Source organism: Pelmatolapia mariae, linkage group LG10_11, assembly GCF_036321145.2.
Source record: "Pelmatolapia mariae isolate MD_Pm_ZW linkage group LG10_11, Pm_UMD_F_2, whole genome shotgun sequence".
Classification (NCBI taxonomy): domain Eukaryota; kingdom Metazoa; phylum Chordata; class Actinopteri; order Cichliformes; family Cichlidae; genus Pelmatolapia; species Pelmatolapia mariae.
In genome coordinates this window covers 19,624,682-19,650,849 of record NC_086236.1, presented here as the reverse complement: position 1 = coordinate 19,650,849, position 26,168 = coordinate 19,624,682, and the positions used below count along the sequence as shown (strand labels likewise).

At 39.3% G+C, this 26,168-nt stretch overlaps 1 protein-coding gene across 2 annotated transcripts in view; it reads right to left on the bottom strand.

Annotated features, from left to right (window-relative positions):
• The window catches only part of cadm2a (cell adhesion molecule 2a), a 199,465-nt gene that overhangs the window by 51,156 nt on the left and 122,141 nt on the right, over nt 1-26,168 (bottom strand). Inside the window, exons 2-3 of one of the 2 annotated variants that reach the window (XM_063485532.1) lie at nt 14,566-14,592; nt 516-665 (exon numbers count right to left, since the gene is read on the bottom strand). In XM_063485532.1, coding sequence (XP_063341602.1) covers nt 516-665; nt 14,566-14,592 — 177 coding nt within the window. The remainder of the gene's footprint in view (nt 1-515; nt 666-14,565; nt 14,593-26,168) is intronic. The other variant, XM_063485534.1, reaches the window with a different exon arrangement.

The following is a 26,168-nucleotide window of genomic DNA, read 5'->3' as shown; positions in this document are numbered from 1 at the left end:
AAACTGACAGAGAAGCTAAAGCCCTTAAACTGATAATGGCAGGTGATGATCAGCACTGGTTATACTGTTCAAAATAGAGCTGGTCACATCTACTCTCACCACTGACGGCTTCTTTGTAGTGGGGTATGTGTGTCTATCTATGTGTGTAAGGATGAACAGTAACAAAGTAAAAGAGTAATAACAACGGCATACTATACATCCACAGAGGGAAGCTTTGCAAAAAACATCATGAAAAGCAGCTGGGACACAAGTGTATCTGTTTCTCCTTACTGTGAAAGAACGTGCTGCACAGACATGAAAACACACACTCGAGAAATGTGGGACAGATGCTGAGACACAGCAGAGACAGACACATAGAAAAAGTATGATTTTTTGTTTTTTAGGTCAATCTCCAACCAACAAAAAAAAAAAGAAGATTCAGTCCCGTTTGATGCATTCCTCTGCAAACCCAACATATACTTTTAAAGACCAGATTTGTCATGTGGTGGCTGGTGTCTGCTCCATCTCCAACTCACCCTTCTTGTCCCCAAAAAAGAGGGTCTGCTGTGCTGGGTTTGACCACTGGAGGGAGGTGTTGTCATTAAACTCCACACGGCAGGTCAGGTTCGCTGTCCCACCCTCTGTCACAGTCACGTTCTGAACCAGAGGATACTGTCCGCTCATCCCTGCAAAATGACACAAACGAGAAACGTGTAAGAGAGGATGTGGATGCATCAGGTGGGGGACAGAGAAAGCTGCAGGGGCAGACAGAGTCAGACAGATGGCACATTTGCGATTGCTCAACTTGTAAGGGTGCTTTGGTAATTAAATTCTCTTGATGAATTTCAATTCAGCACAAGGATGGCGATATAAAATAAGAAGCTCTGCAGGTAAACTGGGAATTCGATTTTTATCCAGCTGGTTGATAAGGATGCTTGTAAAAATAAGTAAAATACTTTAATATCACTGGAGGAGTAAATCAGGTCTTCACTAGGGAAGAAAAGGGAAGAACAAAAATGTCTTGTGTGTTTGAAAAAAAAAAAAAAGAAGCTTAACAGCCTAATTACAAAGCAAATGTTCAGGCAGACTGGCCAGTCACTACTGTGTGCTAAATTGGACCCTAACATTGAACACACAGGAGGCATTTAGCCCGCGGTACCAACCCTGAAACCTTAGCTACACAGGGAAGACCAATTAAAAACTGTTCTCTGTGGACTCGTGTGCATGCATGGATGTTAATTTGTGTTAAGCCTGCATCCAAAGAGAGAATCGCAGAGCTCAACTGAGTGATATCATTCTGGGTGACCTCTAAGCTGAATAGAGGGAGTTTTCAGGACCACGGACAGGTCACTTCTGGAGCCAGTTCATCAATAGCCGCCTGCCAGTTTTCAGAACTCTGGACAGCTCACACTGTTGCTCGTGTGGGTGTACATGTGTGTTTGCGTACGCTTTCGTGTGAAGGCTGAGGGAGCAAGTAAGCAAGTAAATAATAATAACCATAAATCTATCCCTGTCCCCATCCCCGGAGGACAGATTTTAAAGACTGTGTGAATGAAGGCTTAGGTAAGAAAGATTATTCATCCCCAGCTAACTCTCACGTCTTAAACCGCCATTCCTCCCCAGGCGAGGATTAGGAAACACTGAAGAAAAGAAAAACATATATAAGGCGAAAAAAAAAATTCAAATTTGTGAGATTTTAAACGCCATGATATCCACTGAACGTTGCTAATGGAGTTTTCTTACACAAGTTAATTATTGCACAGATAGCATAAACAAACCCGCAGACGGTGTTTTGTTTTCTGGGCGAGCAGACGAGGCAGGGGAAACCCACGCCGAAGGATGTGCGGAGACAGGAGAAGGTGAGGTGAAGGAGAGAAAGAGAGGAAGCGAGAGGTAAGTCATGGAGCACGGGTCATTTCCAGTGTTGATTAAGGCCTCCCGAGGTTAATCATGCGTGTGAGAGATAGAGCGGGAAGAGGAGGGAAACGAAGGAAAAATGGATGTGAGCTATGGGAGGCTAGGAATATGTTTTATTCATGAAAGTTTTGCATGAGGCATGATCTGCCAGCGATTTACCGTTCTGCTGCGCCTGCCCTCACTCTCTTTATTACTCCTTCTCTTTAAATCACTTACTTTTTCTCATTTTTTTCGCTCACGCAGTGGAGCGACATGCGGCCCAGTGTGATACATTTTGTTTCTTTTGTGCTGGCCACAAAGAGAAGTTAATGGTTAACCGCCATACCCGATGGTACCAATGATGTTTTGTGAGTGAGATTTTGCAAAATATAATTTTAGTTCATTACCACAGCAGATGTGTCTGGGGAGCCGCTTGCTTGTTGTGTTGCCAACTCTTCACTTATATCTTAAAATATAATAGACGAGTTTGTTTTCCAAATTATCTGCTTATGACAAACAAGGAAGAATTGAGTGATTTAATGAGTATGGCAAAATGCCACGTATGTCTTGGGGGAAAATGAGCGTTTCCAAAATGTGGCTCGCTCATTCAGATTTTCACTAAAGACTTACGGAGTAACCAAATGTAAAAGTATCACAGCATCAGAATTGTAATATCAGAAAATGATCAAATATATATATATATATATATATATATATATATATATATATATATATATATGTGTGTGTGTGTGTGTGTGTGTAAAAAGATACATAGTCACTGTGCTATGATTCTAATACATTTTGACTACGATGCAACAAGATCAAATTTTCTTCACTGGTTTTGGGCTCCAAATTTTTAAGTCTTACCAGCGGAATCTGATCGATATGTGAAAATCACTTGTTTTCTTTATATTCAAACATTTATCCGTTTGTAAAATCACACATTTAATAACGTTTACACCAGTGCACATGGCTAACTTAAACGCCCACTCAATCAAATCTCAAAATATAACACCCCAAGATCCAGTGTGACTCTTCACCTAATACATTTAAATGCCCACATCGCTCTCTTATCACACCTTTAAAATGCTAGTTTGCAGCTTTGCCTCGTACTGACTGAGCTGATCCTGTTGGAATTTGATAAAACTATTTTTTAACAACAGCTACTTCAACAAAGAAACAGATGGATACCCTGGCTAATTACTCGGCATTGCGTTAGCACTATGTTGTAGATATGTTGTGTAACACACCTCATTTTAATTTGTTTTGAATGTAGCTTTATTCAAATCTGTATGCAGTTTAAACTGATATGGGTGTTTGCATAGCGTATTGATACAAAACAAAATAAGAGCTGTAGTTTTCTGCTACGAAGTGCAGCATTTTGTGAGAGGGAAACGTCAGCCTGCTGCAGGTCAACATGGAATGACATAAAGCCTGCCACATTCCATAACATTTTCACCATAAGTTGGTTTGCAGTTCCTTTCCAGAATTGGATATATGTAAAGCTATTTGGTCAGTGACTGACTGGTAGCAGAGGCACACTGGTCTATCAGGCCGATGTAAAGATATTTATGCCATAGGTTTAATTTGGCTAGACACGCTAAACTATTAGCGTTTACATTTCATCTCTCCTCTTCTTTCCTCTCCTCTCCTACACAGCTCTACAATAGTCCGGGGATCCCTCTGTCTATGCTTTGCGTCAGTGTCTGGTGCTACACTTCCATTGGGACTGAAAGGGCCAAAGGGGCCACAATGATGGTTATATTAGAACAGCGTAGTGTTCTTTGCGCCTAATTGGCCAGTGGAGTAGGTTCTTCCATTCTCCCCTCTGGCCAGCCAGACCTGATTTAAATGTATCTCCTGAGGGAAGGAGGCAGCTGTTCTCTCCTGATTTCCATGTCTAAATTTAGGCCCTTTCCTCACTTCAACTCCACTCTTTCTCCTACTTTCAGTTTCTTGCTCTGTCTTTTCCAGTTCACATCCATTCCACTCAATTCCCTCCACCCTCTCTGTCACGTTTTCTCCTCTAGTTGATCCCTGAAGGGTGGCATTTCCACTTGCTTTGTCTCTCATTTTCATATTCTCTCTGTCTCCTGCTGCTCCCTAGTCTTTAAAGTTTATCTTGATCCTACCTCTTTTCTGTTGCTCAATTGTGCTCTATCTGTCATGGCGAATGGGGTCATTTTAATTGCCCTCCACCTTGACTGACATGCTAAGGCTAAGACAGGTCAACAATCCTCTCATCTACATGACATTATAAAGTAATGACATAATGAAATTAGCTCTGCTTTATTTAGTTCGAATTAGATCATTTACTATACTGTGCAAAAGTTTCAGACACTTTAGCTGTAGATTCTTATCCATCACAAATTACCATAAAGGTGGGCTCTGATTGGCTCCTAATTCATTCTGCAGCATCAAAAGAACCCTGCAAGCACACACGAAGCTGCGGTAACTTCAGTGACAGGAGGAACTAATGCTATAGCCCCCACACAGCTCCCACTTTACTTTTAGTGCCTAAACATGAAAGGCATTATAGAAAAATGCACGGGCCAATTCAGCCGCTTCTTGCCCAAGCAAATGACTGGACAAATAACACTGATACGAATATAAGAGTATCCTGGGTGCTTCCTGTCTGCTCCCCCACATGACCTTTCAAGCAAGAGCAGCCGAGTCTACTAACCTTTCTTATTTAGGCATTCAAGAAGCAGAGAAAAAGAGAGAGATGCAGCAGACAGATGGACAGCCTGGAGCTACTGACCTTTATACCAGGACTGGAGCTCAACTGAGCTGTAGAGCTGTGATGTATGGCCGAGAATACAGGATTACAGGACGGGAAGAGGCAGGCCACAGTTTTGATTAGCCGAGTCACCTTTTAAGCCAGTCAAGCACAAGTGATAATTGCAGGCTTGGGATCACACTTAAAATTTAAAGGACAATTCCAGATTAGCAGAGCATGTCCATAATTTGTGTGGGTTATGAAAAGTAAGATGTGAGAACTGGCAAAGAGCTAAGAGTTAGCTTGTTAAGTCTGGCTATTATCTACCACGTTAAATACAATAATAAATATGTGTATACATTTTTCTGCTTGCCTTTGTTTCCTTGTCCACACAAGTTAGGTTAATCTCTGGGTTTGTTTAAAACTTTCATTTTATTTCCAGCGCTGGGAAAAGAGAAGTTCTAACACTGAGTGGGAGCTCTTGGGAGACTCCCTTGGAATTAGGAGGCACAATGTTATTACCGCAAGTAAGAACAATAGTCAAAAGCACAAAAATAAAACCCACAATGTAACACAGTAGAACTGCATTTAAACTGTTAAGCTCAGAGCAATTAATCATTTGAACCTGAACTAGATCTGCAGGGTCTTAGAGAAGAATTTCCCATTATCGCTATACGTTATAATACAAGAATAAATGTATTATGAGCACTTGCTGATGTTTTTCCAATAATCCTGTGTTAAAAAATGTGCATTTGAAACCGCATCGAAGGTTTAGCCACCCTGCAAAGCATATTCTCAGATGCTCTGACACTATAAAGCGTGGCCTTTAAGTGGCTCACTGTTAAAAAAGGCATCCCACTAAGAAGATAATGAATGAGAGGCAAAAGATTACATAGGACATGACAGCTTTGCCATGACCAGTTAGTGTCTATAAGGTTACACAGGTGGCTACGCAGCTGGGTACACAAGGTTTTCAGAGTAATTCTCAAAGTGTCAGGCAGCAGGGTGGCCTGGTGATTGGAGAGATGGTACAAGGTCAACAGTTTTATCATCTCAAGAGCTGGTGTGAATTCATCAGCCAGGGATGTATCCTGTCACAGCGTCCTTGAGAATAAAAACTCTCCAACCTCTTCACTCGTTTAAAGCATCAGAAAAAATATTGAACACGCAACTGGAAAAAAATAAAAATAAAAATAAGAATACGCTGTCATTTCCAGGAAGGAAAGGCTAGGGCCGATCACATGAAGCACAAAATGTGGTTAGTAACTTCCTGGAACAGAAGTTAACATGTCAGAGAAGAGCATCATCACTCACTGCCCTCACTCTGGGACTCTCCCTCCAACTGTGACAATTTTCACACTCTCTCCTTCGTTTTTCTCAAGAACACGCTGCGTACACGGCGTTGTCTCTTTTCTCTTTTGCGGTGACCTTTTTCACGCCTTCTATCAACATCCATCCTAAATCAATGTTGCATCTCCAATGTGATTTATCAACATTTCATAACACTATTACGCCTGGCATAAAAAGCCAGCCTTTAGCGTTCACTATGAAATGAAATTGCATGTTCCTGTGGGAAAAAAGAGGGTAATTACCACTGTGACAAAAAGTATATAGCAGCTTTTAAGAACAAGAGTATGAGTGGAGTCTAAAGCACCATATGTAATTTATCTTTTGAATATCTTGAAAAGAGAAGACAAAGTGAAATCTCCGGCAATAAAAACACAATTGAATGCATTTAGACTGGTACTGCTTGAAAGGGGAGGCACAGTTAGATTTAAAGCACTTTCACTGCTGCCAAAACGCTCATAAGTGAAAATATTTAAAATCTGCCTTCCATTTTTCTCCCTGTGTGCATTTATCCATTAAAACCTTGTATAGTTGGTGAAGACTTCACACAGTTCTAATTGTTGTTATCATCTTTACACCTCTGCCTCTTTCAGTTGTGTTTTGGGGCTAACCTTTCTTTTTCTAATGTATAATCCAAACTTCAGTTAACTAATACCTGACAATAAATATTTATACAGTTGACATATCATTATACATTCTATTATTCTATATCTAAGTTTAGTCATCTTTATTAAAATAAGTAAGACCATTAGTAAGGTGTTGTTTTATCAGGTTTTCCAAAGATATTCCCTTAAGAAGCACCCACACTCATCGCCCATCACTTTGTAGCTGATAGTCAGTTACTAGCAGATATTGTAGGGTCTGGTTGCCTAAGTTATATAGTTACTAATCAGTGGTTTTCTTCATTTTTATTTTTAATCGCTGGTTGAGAAGCTCAGGACCTGCCCGCCTTGTGTCACCACAAGTTATATCACCTGCCATCACCTGAAGTCGCTGTATGTCACTGACGTTTTGTGGCTCCTGGTCAGCCTGTTGCTGCTAGTCGCTTCCTGTGTGGATGTGCCTTTAATTTGGGCTTTTGATGATGGCAGGGGAGAGTGCTGTCGGACATCTCAGTTCGATGTTTCTTATAGGTGATCCCTTGTGACCTACAGATCATATTATTTTCATCCGGGAAGAGATCATTCCCATCTGGATTGAAATGTTTCACTACAGCGCCAAGGTAATCACTTAGAACTGCCATAGTTCCCTCTAAGAGGGCAAGTGGTCCCACACAGTGCCATCATTATGCCCCTCACAGCATAACAGAGCCACCTGATCCCCTCTCTGTAGGGGTCTACAGTTCAGGTGTTTACTTTAATCTGTCACCTGTCCGTATATGAATGATATTGTTATGCAAATGGTCATAAATTGGGTTATAGTGGCTCTCTCTGTTTTCATTCTTATAACAGAATAAACATTCACTTTTCAGCTTTGTTCTTTTTCTCTTGGCAAATGAGGCGTATGTAAATTGCGCTTGCAAGCGAGCATGCCCGCGTGTGAGTATTTCTAATCTGAGCTTGCTCTTTTGACAATGATAAGTTTCTTGCTGTGAGCAAATTGAATGCAACCCCTGCAGAGGGTGGAGCTACCTTTGTATTCAGCATGGGCATACAATTACCTCAGGACAGTCATTTTTGATCTGGAGATATGAAATTAATTATTCGGCACCAGAGAGGCTGGCTACGGCAGTGCTGTTGTCATTTACATACAGTAATTAGACTGGGCAGCTGTTGGTGCTGCCGTTGCAAACTTGACATCCAACTTGGCCCTTGGAGTCAGATCAACAAAATATCACCTACTTCTCCATGGTGCTGTTAGGTGTTGTTTAAGAGCAGCGTTACAGAGAGAGTCCAGGTTTGTTTGTGTATGTTTTTTCCTTTTCCACTGAGTGAATAATGTTAATACATGCTCATGCTGTTCATGTAAGGACAATAATAACATTTAATATGATATAAGGGCAAACACCGAAGAAGTAATGGTGTTTCTCGAGTTCACTAAGCACAAACATGCCAGCTCACGTATCTCCTCTTGATTTTTTTGTTTCTGTTTTTGATGACAAAGACCTGCCACAGCTGAACTTTTCTGTGATGCCACTTTTCAGGAGCCAAACCTACACATCAAAATTTATAAAAGCCCACAACCCAAATTCAAATTGGTGACCAGACATGTTTCCAGACACTTCTACCATTTGCCCAGTATTTTCTGCCCTTGATTCAGCCACATCAATTTAAAGGGCAGAGATATAAACCTCTGCCCATTCTCAGCATGTAAGCTGCCTGAGTTCAAGCTTGCTCAGTCCAGAATGGCCAGGGATCTCACTATCCTTTCTGAGCCAAGGTCAGACATCTCACGGTTTTATGACGGAGGTAAACCAGGCCTTCATAAATACTTCATACAGTGCTTTCTTCCAGCTAGCAAAAGCAAACAAGCAAGAAGAAGAAGAAGACGAAGCTGAGAGCAAAAGACAATTAGGAAAGGATATAAGCACATATTTTGACATGCAAAAAAAAAGGAGAAAAAAGGAGAGAATGGAGAAACAACTGAGGCTAGAGCAGAAACAAAGGAACAATATCTTAAATGTTTCCTTCTAGCCATCAAAGAGCCAGTTCTTGCACAGCTAAATTCTCTGAACTGTCAAGCAGAAACTTTGGAAACATTCAAAAATTATGCAGTCCTGATTTATACATAAAATTTAAGCAAGTACTATTAAATACATATCTTTGTGTACCCTCTTTGTGCTATACATACTGCTGTGTGCTTTATATGTAATAGTAATAGGTGCAATATCCACCAAATGTTATCTTCACTTTAGTGTTTTTCAAAATAGCAAGATCACAGCTTCATCTATTGAATTATTCACTTTATAAGGCCATGAAGGCAAAACTTTGGCTAGATTTCTTCTTGAATATAAGGCCAAGCAATATTAGCAGGCATCCACACGTTTATTGGCTTAGTAGGTCATTCAAATTAAATATCATAAAAGCATAAGGGCAGGGAAATCAAATTTATTGTGTTTTCTTGCAAAATGATGTGGAGGAAGAGTGTACTTGACTTCATCTTCTTTTTTTATCACAGGAAGGATTTCATCTCTTATGCTTTCATACAGGGTGAGAGCAGGATAATCGCAGGCTAGGGTGGCATTCATGAGGGAAATCAAACTAATCACTGCTGCCACCAAAAATTCCCAAATTCCCCAAATCAACATGACACAGTGTGATTTTCTAATGTGTAGTGATGTGTTGACAGATTCTGTTCATTTAAGAAGGATCTGGGGAAATGCTTGTCACCCCAGGGGGACCTGCAAGATTCAGTGGGCAGAAAGTACTAATTTAAAAAAAAAGAAAAAAAGAAACAGCTCTCATCATTTGGTTGGTGTCAGACTTACTTTGCCACAAAGCACTTTTGCCACAGCTATTAGTCAGTCACAATGACAGGGCTGATACGAGCTGCACTTACAGTCACACGTTTTTCATTTTGACTGAAATCACTCCAATTGACGATTACCGATCTTACAAATCAACAGTTCAGATTATGTCATGGTGGTTGGGGAAGAGGAAGGTCTGGGCAGCTCTGCCTTGATTGGTGCCCCTGCAGTATGGACTGGGTAAGATGCAGAAAATGAACGGATGGATAGATGGGAAGTTAACATTTTTGACACATGGAGAAGAGTGCATCCCCATGGACGTTAGGTTTCCATACAGTCTTACCTTGCATAAAACCTCCAAATTGTATCAAACTTTCCCATCTCTGTTTCGCACTCTTTGAAAACCTTAAATCTCATAACTTAATCCAGTTATTATTATTGTGAAATGCACTAACTGAATTTTTTATTTGAGTTTTTAAATCCACAGTCAAAACACTTGTAGTACAGCCTCTTTTGAAGAAGAGTCAGAACTCAGATACTAGAATACTGAGTAGAGACAGGCCACTATCACATCTTCATTTAGTAGAGCACATAATACCACAGAGACTGCCCTCATTTCCTGTGGCGTTGCACAGGGCAGGTGTCTTGGTCCATTACTTTCCTCATTATACATGCTACCACTTGCCAACCTTGTCAGGCAGCACACCATGCACTGCTGTAGTTACACATTCACACTTTTTCTGTAGAACCAAAACAGTTTGAGCCCTGAGAGGGAAACTCTTAGAAATATATAGGCAATAAGTCCAGCTGCAAAAATACCTCGATCCACACCTGTCAGTTGCAAAACTGACACTGTGCCTCTTCAGTAAATCCCAGTCGTTGCTTTTTAATGCCAAAAGAGGGTTTTGCGCTGGCGCAGACTGTTAGTAAATCTAGCCCCTGTACTCTTGGATCCTCTACTGCCAAACTGGAAGACAGCCAATATTTTTCACAGACATCCAATGTTTTTTCGTCTGGGGATGCAGTTTTCGTCGTTAATGCTCCTAAACTTTGAGAGCCGTCTGTCTCAAAAGATTAGGAAAGCAAGCTAGATTGATACTTTACATAAATGTAAATACAAAATTTAACAAGTGCACTTCCTTCTTATCAATCCTGCTACAGATCAGATTCAAAAGTTCTCTTTGTCTGTTCTTCGAGGTTTTATGTATGTTTTATATGTTTTTTTTAATTCTCTTTTGCTTGTTTGTTTTTTTTTTTGTCTGTTTTAGCAACTTCGTTATATTAAATTTCCTGGTATACTATGTCCCTTTGAAACTTTCCTTGTGTTATGTTGAACAAGAATGTGGTGGAGTTTACTGATAACAATTAGACTTTATTTTTATTGAATTTTAAAATGCCCCCAAATAACTTAAATTAAGTCAACTCAGTTTTATTTGTGTAGGCCAATATCAGAGGTCAGGGTGTCACTGTAATAATTTTCAACTTGTTTTAATGCAGTAAAATGGATGTATCACTATAGGAGGGGTGGACAACAAGCAGGGGGCTGCACACAAACAGAAACGGGACATACAAAGAGAAGAAATATGCTGAAATCCATGAATTTAGGCAGGTGACATAAATGAAACGGTTTCACATGTGTAGCTATCTTACATGTTAATAATATCAGAGTATATGGAAGTGCCTAAAAACTTTCAATCCATGTGAAGGACATCAGAAGGTTATAGTCATGGTTGCAAAAAGACTTCCGGTCCTGTAGAAGTCTATAGGAAAACAGCTTTCTGATATATATTTTAAAAATGTGGGTGTGCCTCCAGTGGCATATGCATGCACCGTGCTGAGGTTCCAGCTTTTACAGGTTTTCCTTTTTGGACTGCAAGCCTGGATCCACACTAAATTTCCCATGTGTGCTATAATTTTTGCTTGCAAAAATCATTATCACAACTTTCCTGATGGTATGCATATTTTTAAAGTTACAATTTTCTTCATCTAAGTGAACAACTCATTGTACATCATGAGTAGGCTGCAAACAAGAGTTGCTTGTGACTTTGTATTCTTTGAGTTGCAGTAGTTGTGTACAGAAATGTATGGAAAAGCAGAAAACGGGTGTCAACCTGTGGCTTGCAGCAAACTTACTAAACTTCACAGCTTTGTGCTTCCAAAAGCTCGGGGCAAGATTATCTTTAAATAGATATAAGATAAAAAATGGAAAGAAAAGAAATTGACTGATTTTAGATTTTGTTTAATATGCACTACAGCTAAGTAGACTGAGAAGCCCAAACTGTGTGCCAGTCAAAAAACAGCTTTGACACAGCTTCTGAGAGAGACCCTGCTATCTAGTACCAGATGTTAACAGCGCATCTTTTATGTCTTAGAGTGAGTCTTTTTTATAATGAGAAGAGGCCTTTTGCAGAGTTTCTAACACTCAGTTTCGCATTGACTCTTTTTCCATTGACTGGATGAATGCTTTTGGGCCAGTGTGCATCACTTGATGAATACAGATGTTATAGTAATGCGGTTTGGCCACTATGCCAAAATTGCTGCTTTGGGATGCTGGGAAGGGAAATTAGGAAAATTGAGTGAAACTTATTAAAAGATGTTATGATTGTGTATTTACAGTATGCAGCTAATAGCTTTAACATTTGAGCAGAAAATAAACGTTCATTTGCTCACACTGAATTATTCTCAGATGTTTTCTCAGATGTGACTCTGTAGAAACACCACCACTGCAGTGTTACTATGAATTAGTGAGGAGACCCACATGCCATCTACATAATATATAGACAGTATTTTATCAGTGACTATTTGAGTATTTTATCAGCAGCCCTTTGTAAATATTTTTGGCCAATCGACTTATGTGTTGTGGTTACGGTGCAAGTGAAGCATGTACAAGACTCACTCTAAATAATGATTTTGTAAAGTTTAAAAAACACTAATTAAATTTAGTTAGAAATTGTGTCACTTGTGCACATACAAGTGCCATATATATATTTTTTGTGCTGTTTTTTTGTTCTTCGTGCTCATTTGCAATGCTGACAGTGAAATATAACTGCGATTTAAACTTCCACAAGTTAAAAAAAAGAAAAAAGTAGAAGAACAGAAAAAAAAACCATCTTTGAATTAATATTTCATGCTGTATGCAGTAATTGGCGATGCTATATATACATTTACAAAAGAATAAAGGCACCCTTAACCATCCACTCAGTCCTTCAGTCGCACACATACCGATGAACCGATACTTTGAGGTGAGCTAAGCCTTTATCCACCCACTGATCAGCATGAATCTTATCTGGCTTGTTATGTTTTCCTACCAGTAGCCTCATTATAAGGGTAAGAGAGGCAGGCCGGAGACATGTGCTCGACTCTGATCTACACATCTTCTGTTCCCCCTATTAAAGAGTGCAATGGATTTCCTATACTGCTGCGGTAAGATAGAAAAGGATGATAGTCAGGTTAGGGTAGCCTTTAAAGAGAGGAGGGAATCAAGAGTGAGTGAGACAGAGATGATACAGCTAAACACATGCAGCTGGATGCTGATCAGGAAAGAGGTGGTCTAAATTCATTATGCATTCAGACGCAGCGGGAAAATGAGAAAAAACTGTAGCGAAGTGTTGAGGGGGAATGTGATGTTGATCCTGTGACTACTATCACTACGGCTGAGGATAGCAGGGAAGGAGGACGTAAGGCGATGACAGGGTTTTAACATGAGGATTATACCAAATCTACCATTCGGCAGCAGGCAAACTCTGAGAACAACAAGTGTTACTTCCTTCACTTGAAATTACATTCTGGCTGGGTTAGTAATATACAGCTTTTTGGCACTGTATGTTAAGATGCACCATAAGGAAACAAACACTGGAAGGACCTGTGTAGAAGGTCCGTACGAACTCTGAGCACAGAAATAATTATATAAAATGTTGCTTTTCTACAGGAGGCTTCTCGATTAAGATAAAAGCTGTTCAACTGAGCTAATTTGCTATTTTATTTAAAATAATGAGCAACTTGCCATATTTCCTCTGTCTTGACTGCCTCTGTTTATTCATTTTATTCCATACTGACTCCATGAAGTTGTGATCAGGGCTCATGCCATCTGCTGCGGGAGCCATGTTCTTCTTGTTGTTGAGGATTGTTCTTTCTGGTTCTGACTACCCTATTGTTGTCACAGTCACGCTGCAGGATGAATTTGGGACTGAGCTCCAAAGCGATCTCATCATAATAACCTGAGTTATATAAAAGCCAAACACTTTCAAGTTCTGCCACTTTAATTTAAAAGTTTGGCTCAGATTATGATTCTTGAAGAAATGTATTTATTGCATAATCACTGCGAAACATCTATAAAATTTAAAAAAAGGAGCTTCATTTCTGCCAAATATGCTTTGATACAGTTTGAGTGTTTTTATTAGGTATGCCAACCTTAGCTGATACCAATCCTTTCATCTGACTTATGATCACATCTCTGCTTAGGAAGTGACTGTTGTGTGTGTGTGTGTCTGTAATCATTAGCCAAAGATGGTAACTAAACAGAAAGGGATTATAACCACGGTTGAATAAATTCTTAGTCTTTGAGAAGCATATTTGCTGAGGCACGCAGAATGAAATCAGGTTATCTGCTCTCAAATAAACACTTTGCTTCTCCTCTCTGACTCACTTTTTGATCTATAATCCGTTCTCGCTGCCATAGCGGAGACACAGAAGATGATGGAGAAGATTTGGATCTCTTTAATTTACTGCCACCTTTCCAATAAAAGCAATGGCAAAGGACATTATCACACAGTTAAATAGTTGATTAATAATCGCATGACCTTGGGCTGTCTTTGCAGTATATACATACCTAAATGATTTCCCTAGTACTAATTTACAAATCTAAAATCTATGTTGAAACAAACTGTCTAATTTTATTCTCAAGCAAATCATTTTTTCCACATTATTTTTCAGTGTTGGGATAGTGATAAATCCCACTATGGCAAAACCCTGCAATAGAAATCTGAAATGAAAAAAAAAACAAAACCCTTTCACTCAAATACACAAATATGACTATTCTCAAAATAGTCAGGGAACAGCAGCACAGACACACACGCACAAAAAAGAATAGAAGCAAATAGACTAAAATATTCGTCCATTAATTTTTTAAAATAAAAGGTTAAGTCTTTTTTCTGATATTGGTTTGTCAGGTCAAGTTTGAGGCACAGCAGGAAAAGCAGCAGCAGCAGCCACCACTCACCTCGAACTTTGCCTTTTGAAGCCATCACTGAAGTCCCCAAGTAGGCAAGTGGGGTTGGACGGACAGCAAGAGAGGCAGATGTCAGAATACAGAGGAAAAAGAACAAAGAAAGAAGACAGAACAACTGATTAGATAACTGTAGGAAGAACAGCGTGTCTGCATCTGTCGCATATGTGCAGAAACAGCATTGTCTTTATCTCGGATGTCAGTCACAAGTGCTGAACCCCCCACCCGCACAGATCAGTCAACCCTGAAAGAGAATGTCCTGATTTAGCTCATCAGCAAATTGAGACCTTAGAGTGTGACACCTTTTAATTAGTCGAGACACATCATGTGGATCATGCAAGAGTGCTTTTGGTTTTTTAACTGCCAGACCTACAGTATATGGGTTTGCGCATACTGTACGTATCATGTTGTGGATTTGTGCTGCCGTGCGTCATTTGACTTTGGGTAGAAAATAAAGATTTTGTTTCATAGTAATGATTTATATGTTCGGATGCAGTGACACATTCCGACACCGGTGAACCATCATATCATCCTGTGACTGAGTGAAGGACATACAGGGATGGTGTCCAAACCAGTGTATGGCACGCTATGGGAGTATTCAATTAGCAGCTTATTCAGTACAGGCCAGCAAAGCCATGTATGAAAAACAAATGGAACCACAACATAGAGGACCTAACCAACACATGAGCATCACCTCTGAGACATCCTGCGGGTAAAAACACAGAGGAGAGGCAAATAAACAACATAGATTGTCTATTAGTGTGCGTGTGTGTGTGTCTGTGTATTTGTGTGTGTATCCTGAGGGAATGACTCTTATGCTTCACACACACTGCTTTGCCAAATTGATGGATCTATTGGAATGCCTCCAGTGAGCCTGAAAACGTGTACAGCTCTAAGAGACAGGGCCTGAAAAAGAATGAGGGAGAGGGAGAACAAAGAGAATCTCACTGCAGGTGCCGAGTCTGCAGGTTATGAAAATTATTGTGGTTTCTTTTCGATTACAGATTAATAAACCACGCTCTCTGTCAATGACAAATATGGAAATTTCATACAGAATTTTAAATTCACTATCAGAAAGGGAGCAAAAAGTAATCCTTGAATGCGGGCCCGGAGATACAAACCAGCTGCTAAACAGTCCGTACACTCGCTTGACTCTCACATGGATTTTGTTTTGTTTATATTTGAGGGCCATTAAATCCTGATAGCCAATTTTCAGTGGCTGACAGAGATGATTACGCTTTGTTAGTACTATTTCACAACTTGCCAAGATGCAAGGTAGCGTGGGGAAGTGAGAATATGAAAGATAAAAGAAAATGCAAGAAAAAGTGCTACAAAAGAAACATATATTACATGTCATATTCATCGGGCAAAAAAAGTGACCACGTGGCACGTCGTTCCTCTTTTACACATGCACACAAATGCACACAGACACACACAGACACTTGAAATTTTCACACCTTGTTGTTGTGTCACTGGTCAAGAGGGAGAGGGCCCAACAGACAAAAGGGCAGTGGATGTCACATGTCTACCAGGGCTGCTTTCTACATGAGACTGATGGCTTTGTGAAATATTTCCTTAGCCGTGTCTGACCTCTCTATATCCCTGCTTTTCATGCCTGCTGTCAAAGTATGAGTTCCCTGTCACAACTCTGCCTCTGTGATCTTTCTAAGTCAAAATCTGTGGGAAAAAAAGCAGACAAAAGGTGAAAAAAACATGTGGGTTTTTACAACTTTTCACTCATAACAAAGGAGGAATATACAGTGTATACGGCTGATAGGGAGACATAAAGGACAAGCTGCTGAGAAAAGAGAAAAAAAGAAATGGAGGGAGACTTGTTCACTAGCATCTCCGCACTTGCGTCTCAGTTTTACAGTTACCAGGCAACCGACACAACAGTTCTGTAAGTCAAGCTGAAATTGCATAAAACGCTTTTCATCCCGTTCTCTCATTCCCCCATTTTACCATGGAGTGAGCATAGTATCCCCAGTTGATTACACAATGGCCACCTATTACACACTCTCAATACTTCATACTGATTGGAGAGAATCCACTAGAGAGAGATAAGGATGTAACACCTGAATTGGATTAAGTTTGGCTGTTTGTGTTTACTGTACACACAAAAGCTCTTCTCTTTCCATTGTTTCATGTTCAGAAGAGAGTTCACTTCACTTTATTTATGAATATTTCTTTGCCAGCACTTTTAGTCGGTGTACCAAACCAAGGCTGCAGCAGAGTTTGATATTCGAGAGGGCACAAACAGTGATGCTAATGGAATGTCAATAAAAATTTGGTGACAAAATAATTGTTAGTGGTGAGAAACAGGGAGTTACCATGTTTAATTAACCTCAACTTTGAAGCCACTATAAATGGGAGTAAAGCACAGTGTGTACTGACCTGGAAATGAAATGGAGAGGGAAAACGAATGGGAAAGACAATAATTTTACTACATCAGTAACTAGTATTTATAAGCTAATTACGTGTGTATGTCTAAAGTCCCTTTTATGGATGTGAATGGGGCTTAACTATAAATATTACAATATTATATTCATGATTACCTAATCAAGATTGGATCATGACTGAAAAACAGACTGCATTATTCGGCAGTCTTTAAGCTCAAGTTATGCCTGAAAACTTGCATTATAGATTTCACCAGACGCAACACTAACCGGACTGGGGATTAACAGTTCTACATGACTACGAGCATAATAAACACAATCTAATTAGAAAACCATTAAATAATGCAATTACTATTACTTATATATATACACACACGTTGTTTACCCCAACACAAAACAAGCCTTTAATAAAGAATTGCTAAACAGACACCCGTTAAAGTATTTTTCACCACAAAGCTTAGCTAACATACCAGTGGTATCCCTGCAGTTAACTGAAGCAATTAAGCAGCCCTTCCCTTATTTTGTTACACTGTCCTTCTGATGTGTTTCTATCACGTAAATCCTCTCGGTTTGTCTGAATTAGGGTTTGGCCACGGTTTCAGACTTGTTAGAAACCTAGTATGCTTCTGTGTCTCTGCTGAATGTGTAACTAGGCGTGATAGCCATAAGATAATAACACTGTCTGTATCGAGTCTCAACTGCTTTAATTTGGAACTTGTCTGCCACCCATGTCACTTCAGCTTTAACTTCATTTCATGGCATCTTGCGTGCACAAATAACAGTGCGTAGTAAAAATGGGGTCTGTCCTGCAGGGTGAAAGTAATCTGCATTAAATGAACTTCATGCTTCTTGGATACATGTTATATACTATTACAAAAGACAGTCATTAACACATCACGTCTTAAGACATTTGGTGGGTTTTTTTTTCAAACTGTGTAAATATAACTGTAATATGAACAGATGGATGCACATGCATGCCATCACTCTTTCCAAGTATTATCTAAAGCAGGATCTTTGTCTAAGTAATGTGCAAACAATGACATTTTATCTAAGAAAATGAAAAGTGAGTGACTGCATGGTGGTGACACAGGAAAGCACTGAGGTGCAAGCAGGTTGTTCGGTGTCTCTGTACCCATCAGCAGGGAGCTGTCATGAATAAACTGTGTGATAGTTCATACTGAAACCACCTACTGTGACACACACACACGCAGGCATGTACATGCACACATACATAGCAGTGATCACAGTATTCCCTCGGGGTATAAGTCTCCTGGGAGGACGTGAGGAAGGATGTTGCAATACAACATCCTTCCTGTTTTCCTCCTCTTTTCTGTCTACATTCGTCTTCCTTCAACTTATGCACATTCAGGAGTTTGTATCACCTCTCTTTTCAAATCATTCTGCCTCCTGATTAACCCTTTCCTTGCCTGCGTCTGACTCTGCCCTTTTGCATTGCCTATCCCCTCAGGCTACCTTTTTTCACAGTGGCAGATATATTCAGAGTTTGACAAGCAGTAAAAAGCCTATGGAGATCGATGTGTGCAGCGAGGCTCTCCGAGGTGTCACATGGCATGATGGAGAGTTTAGCTTATCTTTCGTACAGCAGCAGCTGTTTTGCCATATGTCTGATGTACTCCCGGCCCTTTGGAATCCAACCAATATTCCACCGGTGAGCAGATTGCTGTAAAACCTTAACACACTCTTTGTCACCTTATGACTTGGCTGTACATAGAACGATCAATCGTCACATACTCATGAGAGCATAAAAAACATGTACACTGTGACATATTCATAGAGGGCCCTACACACATTTGTGGCTGTTTTTATTCAAAGCAAAATAATCAGCTTCAAAATAGCGATCAAGTGAATGCATTTGAATCTCATTTGAGTTAGCAGCAAATGCATTTAAATCCTATTTGATTTAGCACTGCTTTAGCTAAGGGCTGCGATTCATCTCTTTGTAATAAAGGATATGGTAAACAGTGTTAATAGATGGAATCAAGGTTACTTAACTCAGCTTATTGCCACCATACTGCCTGCTTTATTAGATCTGTCTACCACACCCATGTTTTCTCCCATTACAGAGAGACACACATCTGTTTGTTTTGTCATTTAATCTAGCATATTTGATTTCCACTCCTTAACACAATTACACATACATACTCTGTCTGCGGTTGAATCATGCGCTCATAAACCGAATGCCCATAAAACAGAGACAAAGATGGGCACACGAGGCACACATGTTGATGACACGTACATGCTCTTCATAACACTTGCTCCATCTTTAGATGATGATCTGTAGCGGTGTTTATGGTCCCAGATTGAATGCCTTCCAGATTTTTTTTTTCTGAAATTGCAACAAAATCTTATGAATCACCATCACCAGACCATGTGTGAATGGCACCAGACAATCTGGCCCCGAGAGCTTCTGTTTAGTTGCGTACATTCTGTTTGCCAGCAGAGTGACCAACCCTTGTACGTACAGTACAGTTCAGTACATTACTTTAAAAAATGTGTTTTTTAAACACTTTTATCTGCAAGGCAGCAATCTGAAGGAATGAACCTACATATTTCTTTGTGTTTTGGCAGGAGCATGTGAAATAGGCGGAGCAATTTATTGAAACATATACAAACATATATGAAAATACAGCATATAAGCTTGTACAAATCTAACAAGCTTTACTATCAATATTGGCATTATTACTTTTATTAATCAGTATATGTTGATTTCTTTCATGACTCTTCAGGAATAGTTGAAGCATTATTGCTTCAATAATGTTGAGGTCCAAACATTTTGGAGGCCAGTCCATGACTGATAATGTTCCACTGTGTGTATTTCTATCCAGGTATTCTGCACTGACAGTGTGTTCACTTTCATGCTGAAAAATGAATCTGCTGCAAATCAGATTCTTTCCAGATGGTACACGCATGGTAGATTAAAATCTGACAGTCCTTTTCTGTGTTCAGAATTCCATCACTTTTGACAAGATCCCTAACACCACTGGCTGAAATACAGCAAACCATGACAGAGCCTCCACTGTGTTTTACAGATGGATATAGACACCTCTCTCCTGACCTCTTTTGCACATACTAATAATTGTTTGAACTAAAAACTCCAGATAAGATCTGTTTCCACTGATTTTCAGTCCAGGGTTAGGGTTAGTCGTCTGCTGTATTTTCACCTATTTCACAAGGACTCAAAATTAATGAAAAAGCAGCCAATGTAAAGAAAACCCTTTCAAAGACCTTCAGAAAGCCTGGACAACCATTGCCCAAGACTATTGCTCAAGTCTGACTCACTGGAAGCAAAATATAAAGAAATGAGTAGTAGCTCAAGATTTTTTTGCACAGTGCTGTATGCAGTGGGGATTTAATAGAGGTTGACAATTTAATTTGTGAAAGCCTGGGTATCTTTGAAAATATATTAAGAAATCTAAGAAGATGTAGTTTTTCTTTCTCTACCTCTTTGAAGAACATATGCTGTGTTATTGTGACTCTGCATGCCCTAGAGGCAAAGTGGAAAGAAAGGGATCCACTACTTATTGATGACAGGCCGCCACCTCTTTGGGCTTCATTTTTGTGTTGGCACAGGTCGAGCACAGAGGTGACCCAGTAAAATGACATCCCTTTTTGTCTAAGCTTTTGGTAATTCTGTGGTTCTTATTTGGATCCAGTTCACATCACGATGTTTGTCTTCCCTATTAAATGTATGTTTCCACCTAATCACACCACCTGCTAGCTTTTGTGATTTGACTGCTTTAGTTGTGATGTGCTTTAGTTAGCTAATTTACACTAATACAGTACATGGGCAAATAACAACCCAAATAGTAAAAATTTGTTGCCAACTGCAACATATTTAATTGTACACAGAAGAAAAGTTGTGAGGCATGGTGCAACATACAGTACATGTCATACTGATTGCATTGCATATATTTAAGCTAGTTTTATTTGCTCCATTCAGATCATTTTTACATTGTTTTTAAAATAGAAATCCACCTGATGTTTCTCATTTAGATACCTGCATAACAGATAGAGGAAGTAGTACTGACTGTATGATACTGATTGTTTCTGAAGTAGAAGCAATGGAACATGTACAGTCAATATATATGAAAAAAATGAAAAAGAATAATCAGACACGCGCCGACATTCAATAGATCATTAATATGTTCGTTCAACTGCAAATTTTTCCCACATAAAGTTAAGCTCACTGATTTTTTTATTGTGGTGCTGAGCAATTTGTTTGTGACAACTATGTTAGAACTGTGATAAAGATTTTGTACGGACATCTGCCACGCAATTAGAAATAACTTGGCTGACAGATGTTGTGATTCATCACTGAACAAATACTAATTTAGATCAAGTTTTAGCACAGAAATTCAACGCAGTGAGAAAAGTCATCTTTAGTAATCTTTTGTCAGTGGTGGATGTGGTGCAGAAGGTGAGACCGAAAAAGCCCCACACTTTATTGTGTTATAAAAAAATGCACACACTCTGGTCACAATCTAGAGTTAGTATATTAGAAAAAGGATTCAGTGGCCATGGCATCGTGTTTTTAATGTCAGGACATTTTGGTATACAGCTCCTCTGTCACTTGACTTCACAGCGGTTCTATAGGAAAGGTCACAGCATACACAGCAACACAAAACAACACAGTCACTGCTCACTACAACTGCACACTCTTGCACATTTGGAAGCACACATATAACCTATGTAAATCTAAAAAAATACTTTGGTTTATGGTAAAGGTTTAATTCAGATGAAGCATTCTCGCTACCATAAATATAATGCTCTGCCTCCAGGACTAATCAGAAACATCAAGCAGTTTGTATTGTGCAGAAATCTCTACTGATCTTATTCCTTGGTTTGAGTAGTTTGATATAACATTATTTAATTTACTGAAAAAACTGTTAGACAAATAATAGGCCTGGAACTATCAGGTTTAATCAGAATGGAGCACACTTCTGAGATATTAAACATCAAAGACCTGACATCCCAGACTGCAAACAATAGGTTTTTCTTAAATATTTAACTCAAACAGTTTGCCTTTGAATCAGAAGGCTTTGAAACATGGCTAAAAACAAACATTATATATTGTGCACAGCGTCAGTAATACTTTTGGTGCCAATCATTGTTAAATAATCAATTTATTTACAACTTTGACACATATTTAAAAAAGGCTGTATGACTTTGTTTTCCCCTTTTACAAGAAGATAAACCAGCAGCACTTTCTATTACAGTTCAAATAGTGGGGAAATAAGGTGGAAATAAGACACTAATAACATGGAAATAGCCAACTCTTGTCACTCAATTACCAAATCAATATCCAAATAATGACCTTTTAACAGTGGTTATAGCTAAATAATGTCTGTAACTGTGTAATAACAAGCCAGAAACTGACAGTAATAATGTGGAAGCAAATACATGCCTATGAGGCAAAACCAAATAAATCCACAACTGAAAGTACAACATCTGTCTGTGATGTGAGTCTTTATAAGATGCAAGTGCACAGTGTGCAGCATATACTGTAACAAAGGACATCTGCCTCACTTGCATGTAGACTTACAGTTAACTGCAATTAAGAGCCAGCAGCTAGCAATCATTGCCTCACCATTAAGGCCCAGATAGATGTGACTGTAATTACAATTGCATATTCCAATAAATTAATGTGTTGCCAGTAGGAAAAAAATGATGGGAAGAGTAAAGTTCCTTCTACTGAGAACTTGCATCTCTTGTTAATGTTTGTCAGGATTCAGACAGCCTCTAAAACTATTACTCTCACTATTGACATATCCCATGCTGCGTGGCAACTTCTGAGAATGGCAGGACTATTTTTAATGAGAACTGATTGATTTTGTGTGTTGTGATTTATACATGTTGATATGTTATCAAGTCTGCGTGCAGTAGCAGTCATATTTCTGGGAGCTTGACTAGTGCTGTACGGACAGTCCCAACAGCAGAGAGAGATAAAAGAAAAGTGCAGATTTGACCAGGATCATATTCGAGTGCAGAAAACAAATATAGCTATGTGTTTGCAAATACGCACCCACACACACATACAGCCCATTAGTTTTGCCATTTAAAACCTTAAAGAAATTCCCCCTGAATTCGAGAAGCACATTTCAATTTCCGCAAAATGCCGAAGGCGGTAACAAAATTATGAATCTCAACAACAAGAAAAGTCAAACACATATTGCTACAGGATGACAGACACAGCTAAATGCATACATGTGCTCGCATACGCAGAAAAATGCAGTCTGTCAAACAGGTACTGTCATTAGATGATGGAGAGTCCAGCTCTAGCCTATAACTCAGCAGGTGCTTTCTGTTTCCTCTGCTTCTTCAAATGAATTGTTTAGAAGTTGAGGTTATATTGTGATCGATGCCTTGGGGGTAACAAATGACTTCCACCAGACAAAGCTTTGAAGTGGATTTGTACGCCTGGTCACCAACCTGTAATCTGCAACCATTTATCAAAGGGTGAAGGGACAGGAAATTTCCATGGAAAACTTCCAGATAATTCAAGCTCCAATTTTTTACCCCACGCAGAGGTGAAATCCCTAGAGGATAAAGAGTTACGTGGGAGTAATGCTTTATCCAGCGTCAGGTGCTCTCATTATTTTAAACAAATGGACTGTCCTACATTTCTGAGGGATCTTCTGTTTTGTCATTTTATCCTTACTGTTAGTGATTGTGTTGTGGAGTGAAGCTTTTATCCTCAGTGGAGAGGAACACATAGCGTCTGGAAAATGCCTCCTCCCCTTGATAGTGAGACTTTGATCAAAAATGTGTCATAGCATTTTGCTCGAGCTGAATTATTCAAAGGTCAGTGAACAAAGGCATGTTTGTGCTGTGTTGCCTTACAAAGGGTAGAATGATGGTAAATTGGCAAAGTGCTCACTGCGTCTCTGTAGGGAGCTGACCGGTGAGCCTCACCCTCAAGGGACCATTTGGCATCAAACAGCACAAGCTCCCTGTGATTGTTAATGCTTCAGTCATAGCCAGGCTGTTACCTCATATTTTCAAACCATCACCTTTATATCCCATTCTATTTAGGGCATTGTGTTACAGTTGCTTTCCAGCAGGTTGAGAAGAGAATAGATTCTTAACAAGAGAGACTGAAAGCTTCGGTCCTGCAGGGCTATGTACACCTAATGAATGTTGCAGCTTGTGTGAGCACATGTGTGTGACGGTTAATATTTTGTGAGCTGAAGAAACATTTTTTGTTCTTTGCACACCATTGCATGTTTAAAAGCAAAAGTCAGTGTGTGCGTGTGCATGGGTGGAATACAGCAGTGCAAATGGCCTTTTCTAATGATGGCAATAATCAGCGGGAAGAAGCCTAACGGAGAGTGAAGACGGGATCACGAAAAGAAAAAAAGGACTAAGATATATTTCAAGTCTGTGACTTTAGCGTTCTCGCCTTTGTATTCCAGTTGCCTGCTTTTATTTCTACATCCAGATCGAGACTTTAATGGTTTTAAGTGTCTTTTCCTTCTCCAAAAATAGTCAAAAATGCATCATGTATTCTTCTATCCCTGGGCAGGCCACTAGAAAAGAAGACAGCAGGGAGTAGAGTGGAGTAGGAGAGGACAGAGGGAGGCAAACAGAGGTAAAAATGGCTAACCTTGACTGTGTGTCTGTATTGTACACAGATTTCATTACACTTCCATTATCCATCTGGTGTTTCTAAAGAAAAACTCAAGTGAGTGAGTGTGGGTGATGTGGATTCACATTAATCAAAGACAGAGCGAGCACACATGAGATGTATCAACACACATAAGACAGAGAGACAAAGAAATGGAGCAGAGTTTTTAATGAAGCTACTGTAGTAAACGAAGCAGCGCTGCAACGCACAGGTTCCCCACAGGAGCTAAACCCCAGGCAGTGCAATCTACATAAAACCTGACAAGCTTTATTTTTGAAATAGGCTTATCTTCAGAATAGATATATTTTTAGGACGTTAAAATTGCATGCATTTCCATATGAACGTAGTATCATGTTCAAGCTGCTTCTCTGACATGACTAAAGTCATGACTAAAGTGTCTACTTTTTACCAATTCTCTTGCTTTTCCATTTCTAAATACTTGTTAAACACACAACCCGTGACAAACAGTTAAATGTATCATTTTAAATGTATTTATATGTATTTGGAAAAAGGCATTTTACTCTCTCCCTAATATCTTCCGACTTAGTCAGGCATTAGATACATAACTTTTTATTCATTCACTGTAAGCTGTATGGTACAAAAAAGATGATTAAAAAGCCCCAAACTCAATAAGGAAAATAAATATCCAGGTGCTGACACACCTTGCTTCACCCATTACCTTCCAACCAAAGCTGGGAGCTATGAATAATTCCATTTCATGGCTCAGCTTATATTTACAGAAGAACAAAAGAAAAACTGTGTTCAATTACCAAAGACAAATTTGAACTCATCTGGGTCATTTTGAACAAATTGAACTGGAACTAATTCCTTCCGAGTGTGGCAATTGAACTAAATAAATAAATAAAATGGTGACTTGTTTGCTTTTTTCCCTATCAAATTAAAGTTGACCTCAACACGCTCTTATTATAGCACTCCGCAGGCACGAGTCCATGGGAGCTGTGTAACTAAGGGGGTGGTGGGAGAAGAAGAAGGCGGACACAGGCACGCTAAAGTGTACACAGCTTTGGAAAAGAAGGAACAGAATCCATGTGATAATTAAAAAAGTTACAAATAATAAAAAAGAAAGAAAAAAATACACTCCATGTATCTTTTTAAACCCTGCTTTCATTTGTACCATTTCTCTCACTGCCCTCTCTCCCTGTCTTCTTCGCCCATTTCAAAGGTGTAAATTGGACACAGACAATTGAACATTACTATCCTGGGAGGTAGCTGGCACCATCTGTTAAATGTCCGCCCCCAACATCACAGTGTACCACACAATGTGCCCAAACATCCCAGTGCACCATGATGCACATTTGTGTGGGAATGCACGTGCTGCTCCAAGTAAAGTGGGTGCAGGTACTGCATATTGTTTCAAAGATAATATGATCTGTATTTGAACAATACTAAAGGAAATTATTTTAATATCCAAAATTTATGAAATTTCCCAAAAACAAACAGTTTATTACTGTAAAATTTTCTGGCTTTCGCTCTCACATGTTACATAGATTCTGATATGAACTTAGGTTACAAAAAAGTATTATTCGGTACTAAAG